We start from the raw sequence: 13,776 nt of genomic DNA on the forward strand, positions 1-13,776 counted from the left end.
CTGAAAAGAGTTTCACCTCTTGATGACTCTTAGGTCTCTGAAGACAACCAAAAGAATCCTCATAGATAGTGACAGACGGCTGAAGAACGAGCTAAGGGTCGTCTTCTGCACGGGAGAAGAAACAAAATTAAGACAGCAGACCAATACTTGGGTCTGAAGGGAATGAGATGATTACTAAAATCATAGAAAGTGTAACCCGTTTTTACAGGTCATTCGGAGTCTTGCTCTCCCCCCCCACCCCCTTTTCTTTTTTGGATTTTTGACACAGGGTTTCTGTGTGTAGCCCTGGCTGCCTTGGAACTCACTCTATAGACGAGGTTGGCCTTGAACTCAAAGAGAGTTTAACCCTGAGTGCTGAGGGTTAAACTCTCTTTGAGTGCTGAGCCAGCACAGCGGGATTGAGTCTGGCTCCCTACCTCCCTTCTTCACACACACTTCAACACATAGGGATGAGGCCTCTGGACAAGAGGCCCAACTCTAAGATCTCTCAAGTGGGAGGGAGAGGGGAAGAAAGGAGCAAATGAAATAAGAGCTAAGGGCAGAAAGGGGCAAAAGCAAGGAAGACAGGAGGGAGAAAGGATTGTTTCTTTGTATGCTACCTAGTAACAAGTGACAGCTAGACACGGGAATACTATTGGCTGATGACTCCTGGCAGACCAATCCCGGGCTCTAAACTGCTCAATGGATATTGTGTGACTTGCACGCGGAATGGGTCCTCCGAGGTCTGCTGTCGCGAGTCCCCACACTTTGCGACTAATGGAGAGCGGAAAGTTCTTTCCTCTCTACTGTAGCAGTTTGTTCCCTGGTGTCGACTGTGCTCAGCAGCGAGTTGGAGAGTAGAGAAAAGGCAGGATAATCAGCATTTGAGGGTCAGAGAAGAAAAGAAAACGCAGTTAATTCTAGAAGGTAGGGAAGGGGGCGGGAAGCGCTCTTAGTCCTGGCAGGGGCCATAGGAGGGGAGTAGGGGGTGGGGCACAACACAGGCTGCTGGGAGGGAAAAGCGGGATCTTTGACTCAGGGAAGAACACCTAGGGGGAGGGGGAGTGTCACCTACCCAGTTTTACCCGAGGTTCTCCTGGAGGAGGGAGTACAGGGAAGGTGAGGGGGAAGGAGGGAGGGGGAAGGAAGAAGCCTTGGGAGGAGGGAAGGAGGAAAGAGGAGGAAGAACTTGGTAGAGAAGTAGGACAAAGACCCGGAGGTTGAGGAAGAGGGGGAAAGGGGAAGAACAAGGGAAGGTGAAGGAGAGGGAGGAGGAGGAGGGGGAGGAGGAGAAGGAGGAGGAGGGGGGGGAGGGAAAGCCCAAGAAGAAAGGAAGAGGAGGAGGGAGGGGGAGGAATATCAAATGACAGCTGAAGAAACTGGACTCTGGAAAGACAACTGAGCCTAAGACAACAGAAAACTGCTTGCCTGGTGTTTATGTTGTTTGTTTAATAGAATGTTTGGTGAATCCACTTATTAAGGTATAACCAGTTCCATAGGAAAAAAGAGTCCATCAAAGGCAGAAGTTTGAGTGCTCATGAGACTAGTGTAAGATAAAAAGGTGTAGTGTACATGAGAACCGTGGGTGATTTATCTTCTGTACTTCTAGGTTTTCTGTCTGCCCGTGACCTAGGTGACTCTGTCCTGAAGACCTATGGAGCCTGCTACTTCCCTGCATTCTTGCCCGCTAGCCTCCCTTCTCTTCTTCTTGGTCCTCAGCCTGTTTGTGCTGGTCTCAGGTACAGCTGTAGGCTTCTTGCTCCTATCAGCTTTTCAGAAAGCAATGTCCACGGTTCTCCTGATGGACAGAGGCAGGAAGAGAGACTGCAGCTGTGCTGGCTCATCCTTCTGAACATGGACACTTGATTTATCCCAATTTTATCCTACAGAAATGCAGCTAGAACATCAAAGGAGATCTGTAAATGTCCAAGTGGCAACATTCAAAAGAGTTAAAAATAGACGAAGTAGATTTGAATGATATATTTTGTTTAACACCGTATCATTAAATATTAATATTTAAATGCTTAACTTGTCAGGTGTGATAGCACACACCTATAAACTTAGGAGGCTGAGACAAGACTGCCAAGGGCTCAAGGCCTGCCAGGGATACATAATAAGATACTGTCTTAGAAAGCAAAACAAGGCGGCTAGGGATGTGGCTCAGTCGGTAGGGAGCTTTCCTAGTATGCATGGGCTGTATGTAGTCTGAACCCTGGGTCTGTGCCACACTCAGGCATTGGGCTGAAGAACAAGTCTTTCTGAGCACTGGATCTACACTGTATGCTCAGGGTGACTGTCATGTTCTGGTCATGTCAGTTCTGGTTTTATTATGTTTTTGTTCGTGGCTGGGCTTGAACTTGCTATGAAGCTGAAAATAACTTTGAAGAGCTGATCTTCCAGCCTCCAGCTCCTCAGCGTTGGGATTGTGGGTGTGTACCACATTACATGGGTAGTGCTTGGCTCCTGAAATATTTTTGGCCTCCCTGGATTGTTCCCAGAAATGCTGCCCACCAGCCACAGCTACCAGCCCACTAGCAAACCCCTGTAGCCTTGGAAATAACTCGTCTAATCCAGGGTTGCCCAGCCTTCTCAGTTCCCAGACCACATTAGATGAAGAATTTCCTAGGGCCTTACATTAAATGATCCAAAAGTGTCTGTTATAGTTTCCTTTCTGTTGCTGTGATAAATACCCTGACAGAAAGCAACTTAGGAAAGGGAAGGATTTAATTAGGTATAAATGCAAGCCACAGTTTATCACTGAGGGAAGTCAAAAGAGAAACTTGAAGGCAGGTCTGCTTGCTATCCCACACAGCATTACCTACAACCAAGGAACCAACTTCATTCACTGCCAGAGAAGTGTAGGATAGTTCATGGAAGATACTGCTTGTTGGCTTCTATTAGACTCTTATGTTGCCTAGGGAATGGTGTGGGCAGCCTTAATATTGTTGCAATTGACAACCAAGACAATCTCCCACGAAGATACCCACAGGCCAATGACTTAAGCAGTTTCTCAATTTGGATTCTCTTCAGAGATAATTCTAGGTTGTGTCAAGTGGAACTAACAGTTAAAACTAACCAGGACAGTGTCCAGACCCCAGTTTGAGTGGTGTCAGTGTACACACACATTTATTTTGTATGACCTTGTGAAACAAAACTGTCACTATAAAGTTCATTCTTGAGAACTACGGAATCAAAACAAACAATAACAAAAACAAACCTCTTGAGTTAAGCAAGTTTAACAGGTATTGTTCTGTCTGATTGTGTCCCTTTGTTGAATAGCCCAGTTTAATGTCATAGGACCAGCTGAGCCCATCCTGGCCATGGTAGGAGAGAATATCACACTACACTGCTACCTGTCACCAGAGAGAAATGCAGAAGACATGGAGGTACGGTGGTTCCGGTGGCGTTTCTCCCCAGCAGTGCTGGTGTACAGAGGCCATCAAGAGAGACCAGAGGAGCAGATGGTGGCATACCAAGGAAGAACCACCTTCATGAGCACAGACATCAGCAAGGGGAGAGTTGCACTCATTATCCACAATGTCACAGCCTATGACAATGGCATCTACTGTTGTTACTTCCAGGAAGGCAGGTCCTATGACCAGGCAAGCATGAGGCTCACGGTGGCGAGTAAGTTACTCTGTTTTCCTCTGTTGACTTTTCCCAGTGTGAGTCTTGGAGAAAATTTTTCTCCTGGATTCAGGCTCGTCACAGACTAGCACATTTCTTGCCTGTAATTCCCTTTATATAGGGAGGGTTGCTTCTTGAGTCCACCCGAATGAACTCTGCTAAGCTGTGACCATTGCTTCTTGAGTGTTAGGCACTGTTAGAAATGTGCAGGGGTACCTGTGATAAACAACCATTGCCCCCAAAGCCACAGTAGACATTTCGCTGATTAATATTAATCTTATAGTTTAGATCAGGCTTAAACTCACTTTGGTGCTGACAATGGCTTTGAACTTCTGATCTTTCTTCCTCCCTACCAAGTGCTAGGATTACAAACTTTATCATCCTGGGCTAACCTTGCCTTGACCTTTCCCCCATTTCTCCTTGTAATAATTGTAGAGAAAGCAATTGACATGTAAACAGATAACATCAATATTAAGTACAGCAGCAGACTAAGGCTAAGGCTGGTGGCCCTGTAGAGGAACAGGGTAAGAGTACGACCTGGAGCCTTTTACAAAGCTTCCTAACAGAAATGGCAATTAAACTGGGTATGCAGGAAGTGTCACACAACACTAAAGGAGGAAGGTTTTCTGACCCTTGTAACCTGATTCTGCTCACAGCAGAACTTCAGGATTGGCTAGTGATGCTTGTAGGTTCCAGGAACCCCAATTCTTTCCCTGTAAGCAGTGCAAATTCTAATTCAGAGCAGATGGTGTGTGTGTGTTCTTACCTGTGTATATGCTTTTAGTAGCCAAAGATGTAATTCTCAGTCACTTTCCAACTTATTTTTTGAAATAGGGTCTCTTGTTGAACTTTGATCTCTCTGCTTCTGTGCTATCCTGGCTGGCCAACTAGCCACCAGGATCTGTTTGTCTTCACATCCCCTACCTGGGGCTTCGATTACAGACATGAGACCACCTGAGCTTTTGTATAGCTGCTGAGGACCCAAAGCACTGGTTACACCTTTACAACAAGTGCTTTACCAGTGAGCTCCCTCCAGCACCCTTTGATTTTATTTTAAAGATTTTAAAAGATTTATTTATTTATTGGTTTTTAGAGACAGGGTTCCTCTGTGTATCTCTGGATGTCCTGGAACTCACTCCGTAGACCAGGCTGGCCTTGAACTCAGAAATCCCTGCCTCTGCCTCCCAAGTGATTAAAGGCATGCACCACCACTGCCCGGCTTTATTTATTTATTTATTTATTTTATGTATGTGAGTATGCTGTGTCTCAGAGACACCAGAAGAGGGTGTCAGATCCCATTATAGAGGTTTGTGAGCCAGAATGTGGTTGCTGGGAATTGATCTCAAGACCTCTGGAAAAGCAGTCAGTTCCCTTAACAACTGAGCCATCTCTCCAGCTATTTATTTACATTTTTAAAATTATATTTTGTTTGTTGGATCAATTGGCTGGATGTTTGTTGGATCCTTCAGTCTGTTGTCTCAGAACCCCATTGAACATTTTATAAAACTGTTTTGTTCAGATTGCCAAGTTTTGAGGGGGGATTTATTTGCTTTTGTTGTGGTTGTTTGGGAGTTGTTGTTGTTGTTGTTTGAGACAGGGTCTCTCTCAAATATAGGCATGGCTGGCCATATTATTTTGAATCTTATTTCACATCAAGTTTTCTGAGTGAGGCTGGGCATCTATGGCTTTGTTTCCTGGGCAAAATCAAATTGCAGATCCACACAGAGTGGCACACACCTCTCGCACTCGAGCACTTGGGACTTGGACACAGGGGGATCAGGAGGTCAATGTCGTCCTCAACTACGTATCCAATTCAAGGCTAGCTTGAGCTACATGAGATTTTTGTCTCAAAAACACACTGGGTGTGTTTTTTGCCCAAAAGATGAGGCAGAAGGATTTCTGTGAGTTTGAGGCCAGCCTGAACTACATAGTGAGATCCTAGCTCAAACAAACAAACAAACAACAAACAAACAGTAGAGCACAAAGCCTGGGACTTCAGTGAATGGTTTAATTTCCTTTCTTTAGCATAATATATTGAGTAAGCCTAACAAAGGAACTAGTCCATAAAAGTTTGTGGGGCATGCCTAAAGTGACAGAAATGTCCCACAACCACACATCTAAAAGTTTGTCATGCCTCATGTTCTCTTCAGCTGAAGGCTTCTAGGATATTCTTTTAATGACATACATTGAATGGTGACGCTGTTTTGACTACAGCAGGTGCCTCATAGCTCCCTAATAGGTGAATTTGGGGGAGCACTGTAGATAACCTACCTGTGTGAGTCCCCAGAAGGTAAACTGCTCTGAATGTCAAGACTCAGCTCTGTGGTAGCAGCCCTTGTGATTAGCACCCAGCTGTGAGCCATTGCCTTCCTTCTGCTTGACCATGAGAGATGGGAAACGCTGAAATCTAGAGAGGACAGTGTTTTAAAGTGAGAAAGCTTCATTAAGATTGTGGCATCCTGAGAAGTTCTTGTGTTACTCTAGAATGTCACAAGGCTAAAGCAACTGAGACATTTTCCCACAGAGCACAAAGTGAAGTTCTAAGTTGGCCTTTTTCAGATGGACTGAACATATCTATTTAGAAGTGAGACAGAATTTCTGTCAAAAACAGTGTCACAACAACTCTTTAAGGGGACAGCATATTAGCTATATTAATATAGACATCTATATTAGCTATGTGATGAGACCCGAAGCAGAGAACAGGGGAGAATGTAATGGAATCCTTTGCTCTTGGAGAGCTTCCAGCTCAGTTGGCACGTTGGTCCCTTCTCTAACACCAAGGCCTTTCTTCCTTCCCATCGTCTCTTTCCTCCTTCCTGCTTCATCCTCCCTCCATCTTCACTGTCACAGAGCTGAGGCTGCAGGAGCTTGCAGATTCAGTGTTTCTAGGTCCAGCCAGTTTGTACTTCTTTTTTCCTGGCTTCTATCATTAAGAGTTGATCTCTTAAGACACGCTCACAGAAATACTGTTGCTTGTTCTAGGATACTGAGGATCAAACCCAAGACCTTGCTTATGCCAGACAAGTACTCTGCTACTGAGCTACATCCCTAGCCCAGCCACCGTGTATGTTTGTTTGTTTGTTTGTTTTTTGAGATGGGGGTCTCACTATGTATCCCTGGCTGTCCTGGAACACTGCGTGTAGGCTAGGCTGGCTTCAAACTCATAGAGATCCTCCTGTTTCTGTCTCCCTAGTGCTGGAACCAAACCAGCCACTCTTTTAGCTAAGCCTTGGTCTTTCCTCCCAGGCCTTGGCTCTGAGCCGCTTATTAAAATGAAGTCTCTTGAGGATGGGAGCATCTTGCTAGAGTGCACATCTGAAGGGTGGTACCCAGAGCCCCGTGCTGTGTGGAGAGACCCCTATGATGAAGTTGTACCTGCCCTGGAGGAAGAGTATACAGCTGACAGAGAAGGCCTCTTCACCGTCTCCATGACTATAATCATCAGGGACTGTTCTGTGAGGAACATGACCTGCTCTGTCAACAACACTCTGCTCAGCCAGGAGATGGAAAGTGTGATTCTCATTCCAGGTTAGTCCCCTGCCCGCTGGAGATATGTCCTAGTAAGATAGGCTCCTCAGCAAATAGGCTGATGTCTGAAGTATTGATGGAAGACCAGAGGATGGTCTGGGGAAGGATCTTTGGCTCTGCCGAGCTGGAGGCTGGAGCTGAACTGAGGCCATATCCCTTGTAACAAGAAAATCAATTAGTCCTAGCCATGTGAATGAGTAGTGATAAACAGCAATAGAATAGCAAGGAATAGTGGTTATGTTGGTTTATACTTGTAGCCCGACACTTGAAGTGATAGAACAGGAGAATAGGCGGGTCTCTACTTAAACTTGACTAGACTTGAACTTGTGGTAATCTTTCCTCTGCCTTCCCAGTACTGGGTTTATGCTATGGGATAAGCCCATGGGATGAGTTCAATGTGTAAGGAACTGGATCCCTGTCTCTCTGTTGAGAAGAGACCACATGCAGCAAGAGCAGAGCAAAGAGGAAGGCATTGCAAGAATGTTGGGGGCAGAATGCTGGGGACCTGTGCAAGGTGGCGCCTGTAGAGGTTTAGCGGGCTGCTTACCTTGTTTCATCCATGGCATGCATTCATGGGATTCATCCACAGCAGCCTTGAGTGGTTCTGCAGTTTTAATCCCCTGAGTCCCAAAGCAGTCAGAGGTCAGCCAGTACAAAGCCATCATTTTTTCTCCCATCCTTGTTCCTGAGGGAGAAACCTCAGGTCTGGGACCTGAAAGAGCTCTTTGGGTAAACTTCCCCCAAGGAGTGCTCTTGGCCCTAGTGTTCTATCTCTCACGACATAGCCCTTCTCTGCCTCACTTTCCAGAATCCTTCGTGCCCAGCCTTCTTCCTCTCTGGATGGTGGCCATGGCTGTCACTCTGCCTATAGTAATGCTACTCTTCCTCACATCTGGAAGCATCTGTCTTGTCAAGAAACACCGCAGGAAGAAATCGATCCTGTCAGCTGAAAAAGAAGCCAAATATAAAGAAAAGGAAACTGCACGTAAGGAACTAGGAAAAAGAGAAAGAACGTAGGAGGTAAAGGAGTAGAGTAGGAGAGCTCACCATTCTTCAGTTTAAGGCCAGCCTAAGCTACATAGTACCACATCTGAAACAAGAGGAGGGGAAAAAAAGAAAGGACACCACCCTCTGAACTAGACAGAGGACACATAGATGCAGCAGAAGTGCTCAGAACTCTTATATCCTAACAATTAAGCCTCTGGATCTTTTGATTCAGTCTGCAAACTTTGCATTGTTCACAGAACTGAATGGCTGAACAGTAGCAAACCCAAACAAAGAAAGTTCTAATACTGTCTACTCACCTGGTTTCTGACAGTTCTGAGGAATGGGTACTGTATTAGTTACCTTTTTTATTGTTGTGATAAAGTTGTATGGCAGGGGCTGACAAGATGGTTCAGTGGGTGAAGACACTTTCTACCAGGCCTGACATCCCAGAGTTCAATACCCAGAACCCATATGGTCAAAGAAGAGAACCAACCCAACTCCTACAAGCTGTCCTCTGAGCTCCACACATGTAACATGTCACATGTACACATAAACACACACACACACACAAACACAAACACATATATACATACATACATACATACATACATACATACACACACTAAGTAAATTTAAAAAATTACATTTATATAAATGAATATTTTGTCTAAGTGAATGGGTGCCCCGATACCCACAGGGGTCTGAAAAGGGCATTGGATAGCCTGGTACTGGAGTTATAGATGTTTGTAAGCCACCATGTATGTGCTGAAAATAGAACCTGTGTCTTCTACAAAAGCAGCTAGTGTTCTTAACCCCTAAGCCATCTCTTTAGACCCTAAAACATTTTTAAATTACATTTATTTATTTATTTATTTATTTATTTGGAGGAGGAAGGTGGCACACCATTGCCTGCATGTAGAAATCAGAGGACAATTTGTGGAAGTTGGTTCTTTTCTTTGTGGGTCTTAGAGAGTGGACTCAGGCTTTGCAGTAAACTCCCTCACCCTTTGAGCCACCATGATCAAATTCACTAACTAACCTAGAACATCTCTCACAAACCTAGATTTGTTTCCATAGTGATTCTAAATCCTGTCAATGTCACAATCGAGATTAATCCCCTCAAGTGGGAGTGAAGGGTTTAGTGCTGTAGCAAGAGCCAGCCCTGCTCTGTTTAAGACAAATCTAAATTCTCTCAGCTGTTTACCTGAGTACAGTACTTTGCTTCCTTTTCAGGGCAACTTCATGAGGAACTGTGTAAGTTTAACCTTCCCTCAACTACTCTGCAGTTTGTGTTCTGCTGGCTTAGCCATGACCTCATGACATTAACCTCTCTCACTTGCAGGTTGGAGACGAACCCTCTTACATGCTGGTGAGTGCCTCTGGCATTCTCTTATACAAGGGGATTTTCTCACTAAGGGAGGATTTGAACAAAAGACTCAGGGGCCCTGGAGTGGGGAAGTAGGGGATTGAGAGTGCTTCACTAGCTATGATTCACCAGTGCTGGGCTCCAGCTTGGTCAAGGAATCCCCACAGCTTTCTATCAGCCCCATGGTATACTCTTCACAGTCCCTTCTCTCCTTTCTCCCTCCCTTCTTCCTTCCTTCCTTCCTTCCTTCCTTCCTTTTTTTTCCAGAAGAAGGTAATCCATGAGTAGCAGAGGTCTACCATACAGAATAGCTCTCCCAAAAGTATCTCTTGCTCTTGGATCCTGAGTCAGTTTGAAAGAAGACAGTCCTGTCTTGGGTATTTATTACTTGGGAGGTGGTTAGAATGAACAGTTGGATCCTTGTAGTAAAAAGGCAATCTGCTTCCTGGGGCTTACCAGGGATGTAATAAGTCGGTGTTGAGAAATGCTATCCTGCTCTCAGGAGACCACTAACACTCAGCGTGTCAGGTGATTGAGAGCCCAGAGCACAGCTGCCTTTTCTTCATGAGCATTATTTATTTTTTCATGTTTCATCAATGAGAATACAGGCTTCACTAGACACCTTGGCACAAGAACTGTTCCTCCTTAAGAGGAAATTTAATATTGTCCCAGTCTAACTTGACACACAATCACAAGCTGTCACAATCAGACATACCAACTTGGAGGAAGGAAGGTAACTATTCTAACATGATAAGCAAAGTAGACTGATTAGGTAAGAGGTAGTGTAGATGGTTGGCAAGAACTTCGTACATCCACAGTGGCTTCTGACTGACTGAAAGTATTCCCTTGTTGTGTTTGCTGCATACTCTTGGCTTTTTCATCCTTTGTGGGTACCCTTATCTGTCATTTAAATCAGTTGTCATCTGGTTGAAAGAGTGTAGAGGCCAGTGAGGTGATCCTGCACTAGCCAGGACACTGTGTAGTAAGACTCAGTTTAATCCTTAATTGATTCATCGTTAGGGAGAGTGAGAGATTCACCCTCTCTTGTTGGTCAAAGCCAAGTTGGATGGTTTCTACGAAGGGAATTCCAGAGATCTTATAGCATGGTGAACACTGGGACAGATCTGAAAATGCTGAAAAGGGGAACAATTCACTTTTTTGTTCATTTGCTAAACTTTCTGGGTTTTTGAGCCCTAGTCTTTTCCATAGAAGATAATGCTCCTGTCCCTAGAAGACAAATGAGCTTCATTATGAGCTTCCTCAGAAAAAACAAAAACAAAAACAAAACCTTCTTCACATAGGCCACCGCACAGAGGAATCCCACATCAGTTCCCAGGACCTGGGGGTCTGGGGCTGGGGAAGAGAGACTGTGGCTGTGTATATCCAGGAGACTGAGATCTCAGCACTAAGCCTGAGACTTTTTTTTTTCTACAGCTGATGTGGTTCTGGACCCAGATACAGCTCATCCTGAGCTCTTCCTGTCAGATGACCAGAGAAGTGTAATAAGAGGCCCTTCGAGGCAGAGTGTGCCTGACAACCCTGAGAGATTTGACTGCCGTCCATGTGTCCTGGGCAGGGAAAGCTTCTCCTCAGGGAAGCATTACTGGGAGGTGGAGGTGGAAAATGTGATGGTGTGGGCCATTGGTGTTTGTAGAGACAGTGTTGAAAGGAAAGGGGAGGCCCTATTGGTTCCTCAGAATGGCTTCTGGACCCTGGAGATGTTTGGAAGCCAGTATCGAGCCCTGTCTTCACCAGAAAAGATCATACCTCTGAAAGAACGTCTTCACCGAGTGGCCGTCTTCCTGGACTGTGAGGGTGGAGATATTTCTTTCTACAACATGAGAGACAGATCACACATCTACACATGTCCTCCTGTGACCTTCACTGGGCCCCTGAGACCCTTCTTTAGGCTGGGTTCTGATGACAGTCCCCTGTTCATCTGTCCAGCATTCACAGGGGCACAGGGAGTTAAAATACCTGAGAGTGGCCTGTTCCTATATAGAACAAGACCAGTTTCTCAGAGCCTTGTAAAGAAGCCATAGCTCTCAGCACAGTATCATCGGGTAGAGACCAGATCCTGTGTCCTTCAGGTCACGTGGAGCATCTTCCAGCTGCTGCCTTCACACATACTTCAGGCCCATGCCTCAGGTCACTGCATCATTCCTTCTAACTATGGGCCTAGGTAGGCCCAGTCTTTGGGGACTGTGATACAGCTCTCTCCTGAGAAGAGAGTGTGAGAAGGGGAGAGGAAGAAAACCTGGAGCTTCAACATGATGCTCTGGCCACAGTGGATGTTGGGCAAAGGCAATAGGGTGCGTCAGGATGTAAGAGGAGAGAACTGCAGAGGAAGGAGACAGATAAATACAAATTGAGGCCAAAGATGGAGGAAGTATACTGGAGAACTCTGAGGTAAGCCCTATATGACAGCTGTGGGTAGGTAGGAGCTCATAGTCCATTGATATCCAAATCCAAAGATTTAAATATCACATATTATGTCTGGAGTGTGTATCTGTAGACCCACACATGAGAGGAAATAATCATAGGGATGATCTGGATGTAAGCTGGCTCAGGCGTCCCTACAATAAACACTCACTTCTGAGTTCCATGTTTCTGCTCAGTAAGAGTGGCTTGAGGCTTGAGGCTTGAGGTCCAGGCTGAGCAGCCAGGTTCATACAACTCAGATTTACTAGAGACAGTAGCTCAGGATGTCTTCCTTTTCCCCAAGCCCCTCCCCCTTCAAGATAGGGTCTCACTATGGAGACCAGGCCAGCCTCCACATCCAGTTTATGATCTTATGATATATACAAAAGGTAAGGCTTCTGTGTTCTTGGGTTACTACCTATTGAGATTTGTTTTGGTTTTTCTCTTGACTCATGCTTTCACTCTGTGAGCACTGCTCTTGACTTTTTCTCCCCATCTTTTTGTTATAAATATTTTTTTTTCAAGACAGAATTTCATTGTGTGTTTCTGGCTGTCCTGGAACTCACTATGTACAGTAAGCCGCTTTTGAACTCACAGAGATCTGCCTCTGCTCCTGAGTGCTGGAACTAAGGGTATATCCCACTACACCTGGCTTCATTCTATCTCTTCAGTGTGGGGATTATAGGCTTGGGCTCTCATGCCTAACTAATATCTGTTGCCGATTATGACCTTTGAAGCTTAAAACAGAAAAACAACTATATGTATTAATTTATGTTAAACCAATAATAAGCTAACTATAGTTTCATATGAACAGTATATGTCTTATTTAAAAACTTGTTTCTGATCTGGGCAGTAGTGGTGCATGTATTTAATCCTGGCATTTTGGAGGTAGAGGCAGGCAGATCTCTAAGTACAAAGCCAGCCTGGTTTACAGAGTGAGTTCTAAGATAGGCAAAGCTATACAGAGAAACTCTGTCTTGGGGTGTGGGGGGAGTTGTATCTGTGATGGCTATTGTTGGTTGTCAACTTGACTACATCTGGAATGATCTATAATCTAGAAATGTAAGAGATTATTTTACTTGGTTTGAAGCTGGTGAATCCATTTCTAGTCCATACCTTTGAGGAAGAAAGACATATCTTTGATCTAGAGGTTGAGATGGAAAACACACACACACACACACACACACACACACACACACACACACACACCTACCTTTAATCTGGCCCATACCTCCTGATGGAAGTCTGTATAAAGACATAGAAAAAGGAAGCTTTTACTCTTTGCCTGCTTGCCCTCACCTTGTTAGCACAGCCATTCCTTCACTGGCATTGGACCCTTCTCCTTTGGGATTCTAGCACATACTGAAGACCAGCGGAGGCATCCAGCCTTATGGACTGAGCAACTACTTGGTTCTTGGACTTTCATTTTACAGCCTGCCATTGTTGAATTAACTGGATTAAGAGACACTCATCCTATAAGTTCTGTTACTCTAGAGAATGCCGACTAATACAATTTCTAAAGTAAAATATATTTTATTAAAAGAATATTAAATATAAAGAATTATCTAAGTTTTTGAAAAATTAAAAGATATCTGTATTGTTATATCTGCCTTTTTATTTACTTCGTTGGGCTATCAGAGGACATACAGGATCTAGGGGACTACAGTATACACTAGAGAATGATAATGCCTTATTACAAAATAAATATTAACCTCACAGACACTTCCCCTCCATGTCCCCATTCTGTTTGTTTGTTTGTTTGTTTGTTTTGTTTTGTTTTGTTTTTCTAGACAGGGTTTCTCTGTATAGGCCTGGCTGTCCTGGCACTCACTCTGTAGACCAGGCTGGCCTTGAACTCAGAAATCTGC

At 44.7% G+C, this 13,776-nt stretch overlaps 1 protein-coding gene across 1 annotated transcript; it reads left to right on the forward strand.

The window, feature by feature from the left end:
• The first annotated feature begins 713 nt into the window (after positions 1-713).
• Positions 714-13,458, forward strand: LOC117714124 (butyrophilin subfamily 2 member A2). The gene is made up of 8 exons (XM_034510773.2): positions 714-906; positions 1,589-1,718; positions 3,259-3,606; positions 6,853-7,134; positions 7,943-8,119; positions 9,355-9,375; positions 9,464-9,490; positions 10,922-13,458. Exons 2-8 carry the CDS (start codon positions 1,634-1,636, stop codon positions 11,527-11,529), a joined length of 1,548 nt encoding a protein of 515 aa, XP_034366664.1. The 5' UTR covers positions 714-906; positions 1,589-1,633; the 3' UTR covers positions 11,530-13,458.
• The last annotated feature ends 318 nt before the right edge of the window (positions 13,459-13,776 follow it).

The sequence above is a fragment of the Arvicanthis niloticus genome, chromosome 8 (genome assembly GCF_011762505.2).
Source record: "Arvicanthis niloticus isolate mArvNil1 chromosome 8, mArvNil1.pat.X, whole genome shotgun sequence".
Classification (NCBI taxonomy): Eukaryota; Metazoa; Chordata; class Mammalia; order Rodentia; family Muridae; genus Arvicanthis; species Arvicanthis niloticus.

Excerpts from the sequence above, each read along its gene's own strand:
- LOC117714124 (XM_034510773.2), top strand. The coding sequence starts at position 1,634 with ATGGAGCCTGCTACTTCCCTGCATTCTTGCCCGCTAGCCTCCCTTCTC. Across the intron at positions 8,120-9,354 it reads TAAAGAAAAGGAAACTGCAC|GGCAACTTCATGAGGAACTG; the intron begins GTAAGGAACTAG and ends CTTCCTTTTCAG. Across the intron at positions 9,491-10,921 it reads ACGAACCCTCTTACATGCTG|CTGATGTGGTTCTGGACCCA; the intron begins GTGAGTGCCTCT and ends TTTTTTCTACAG.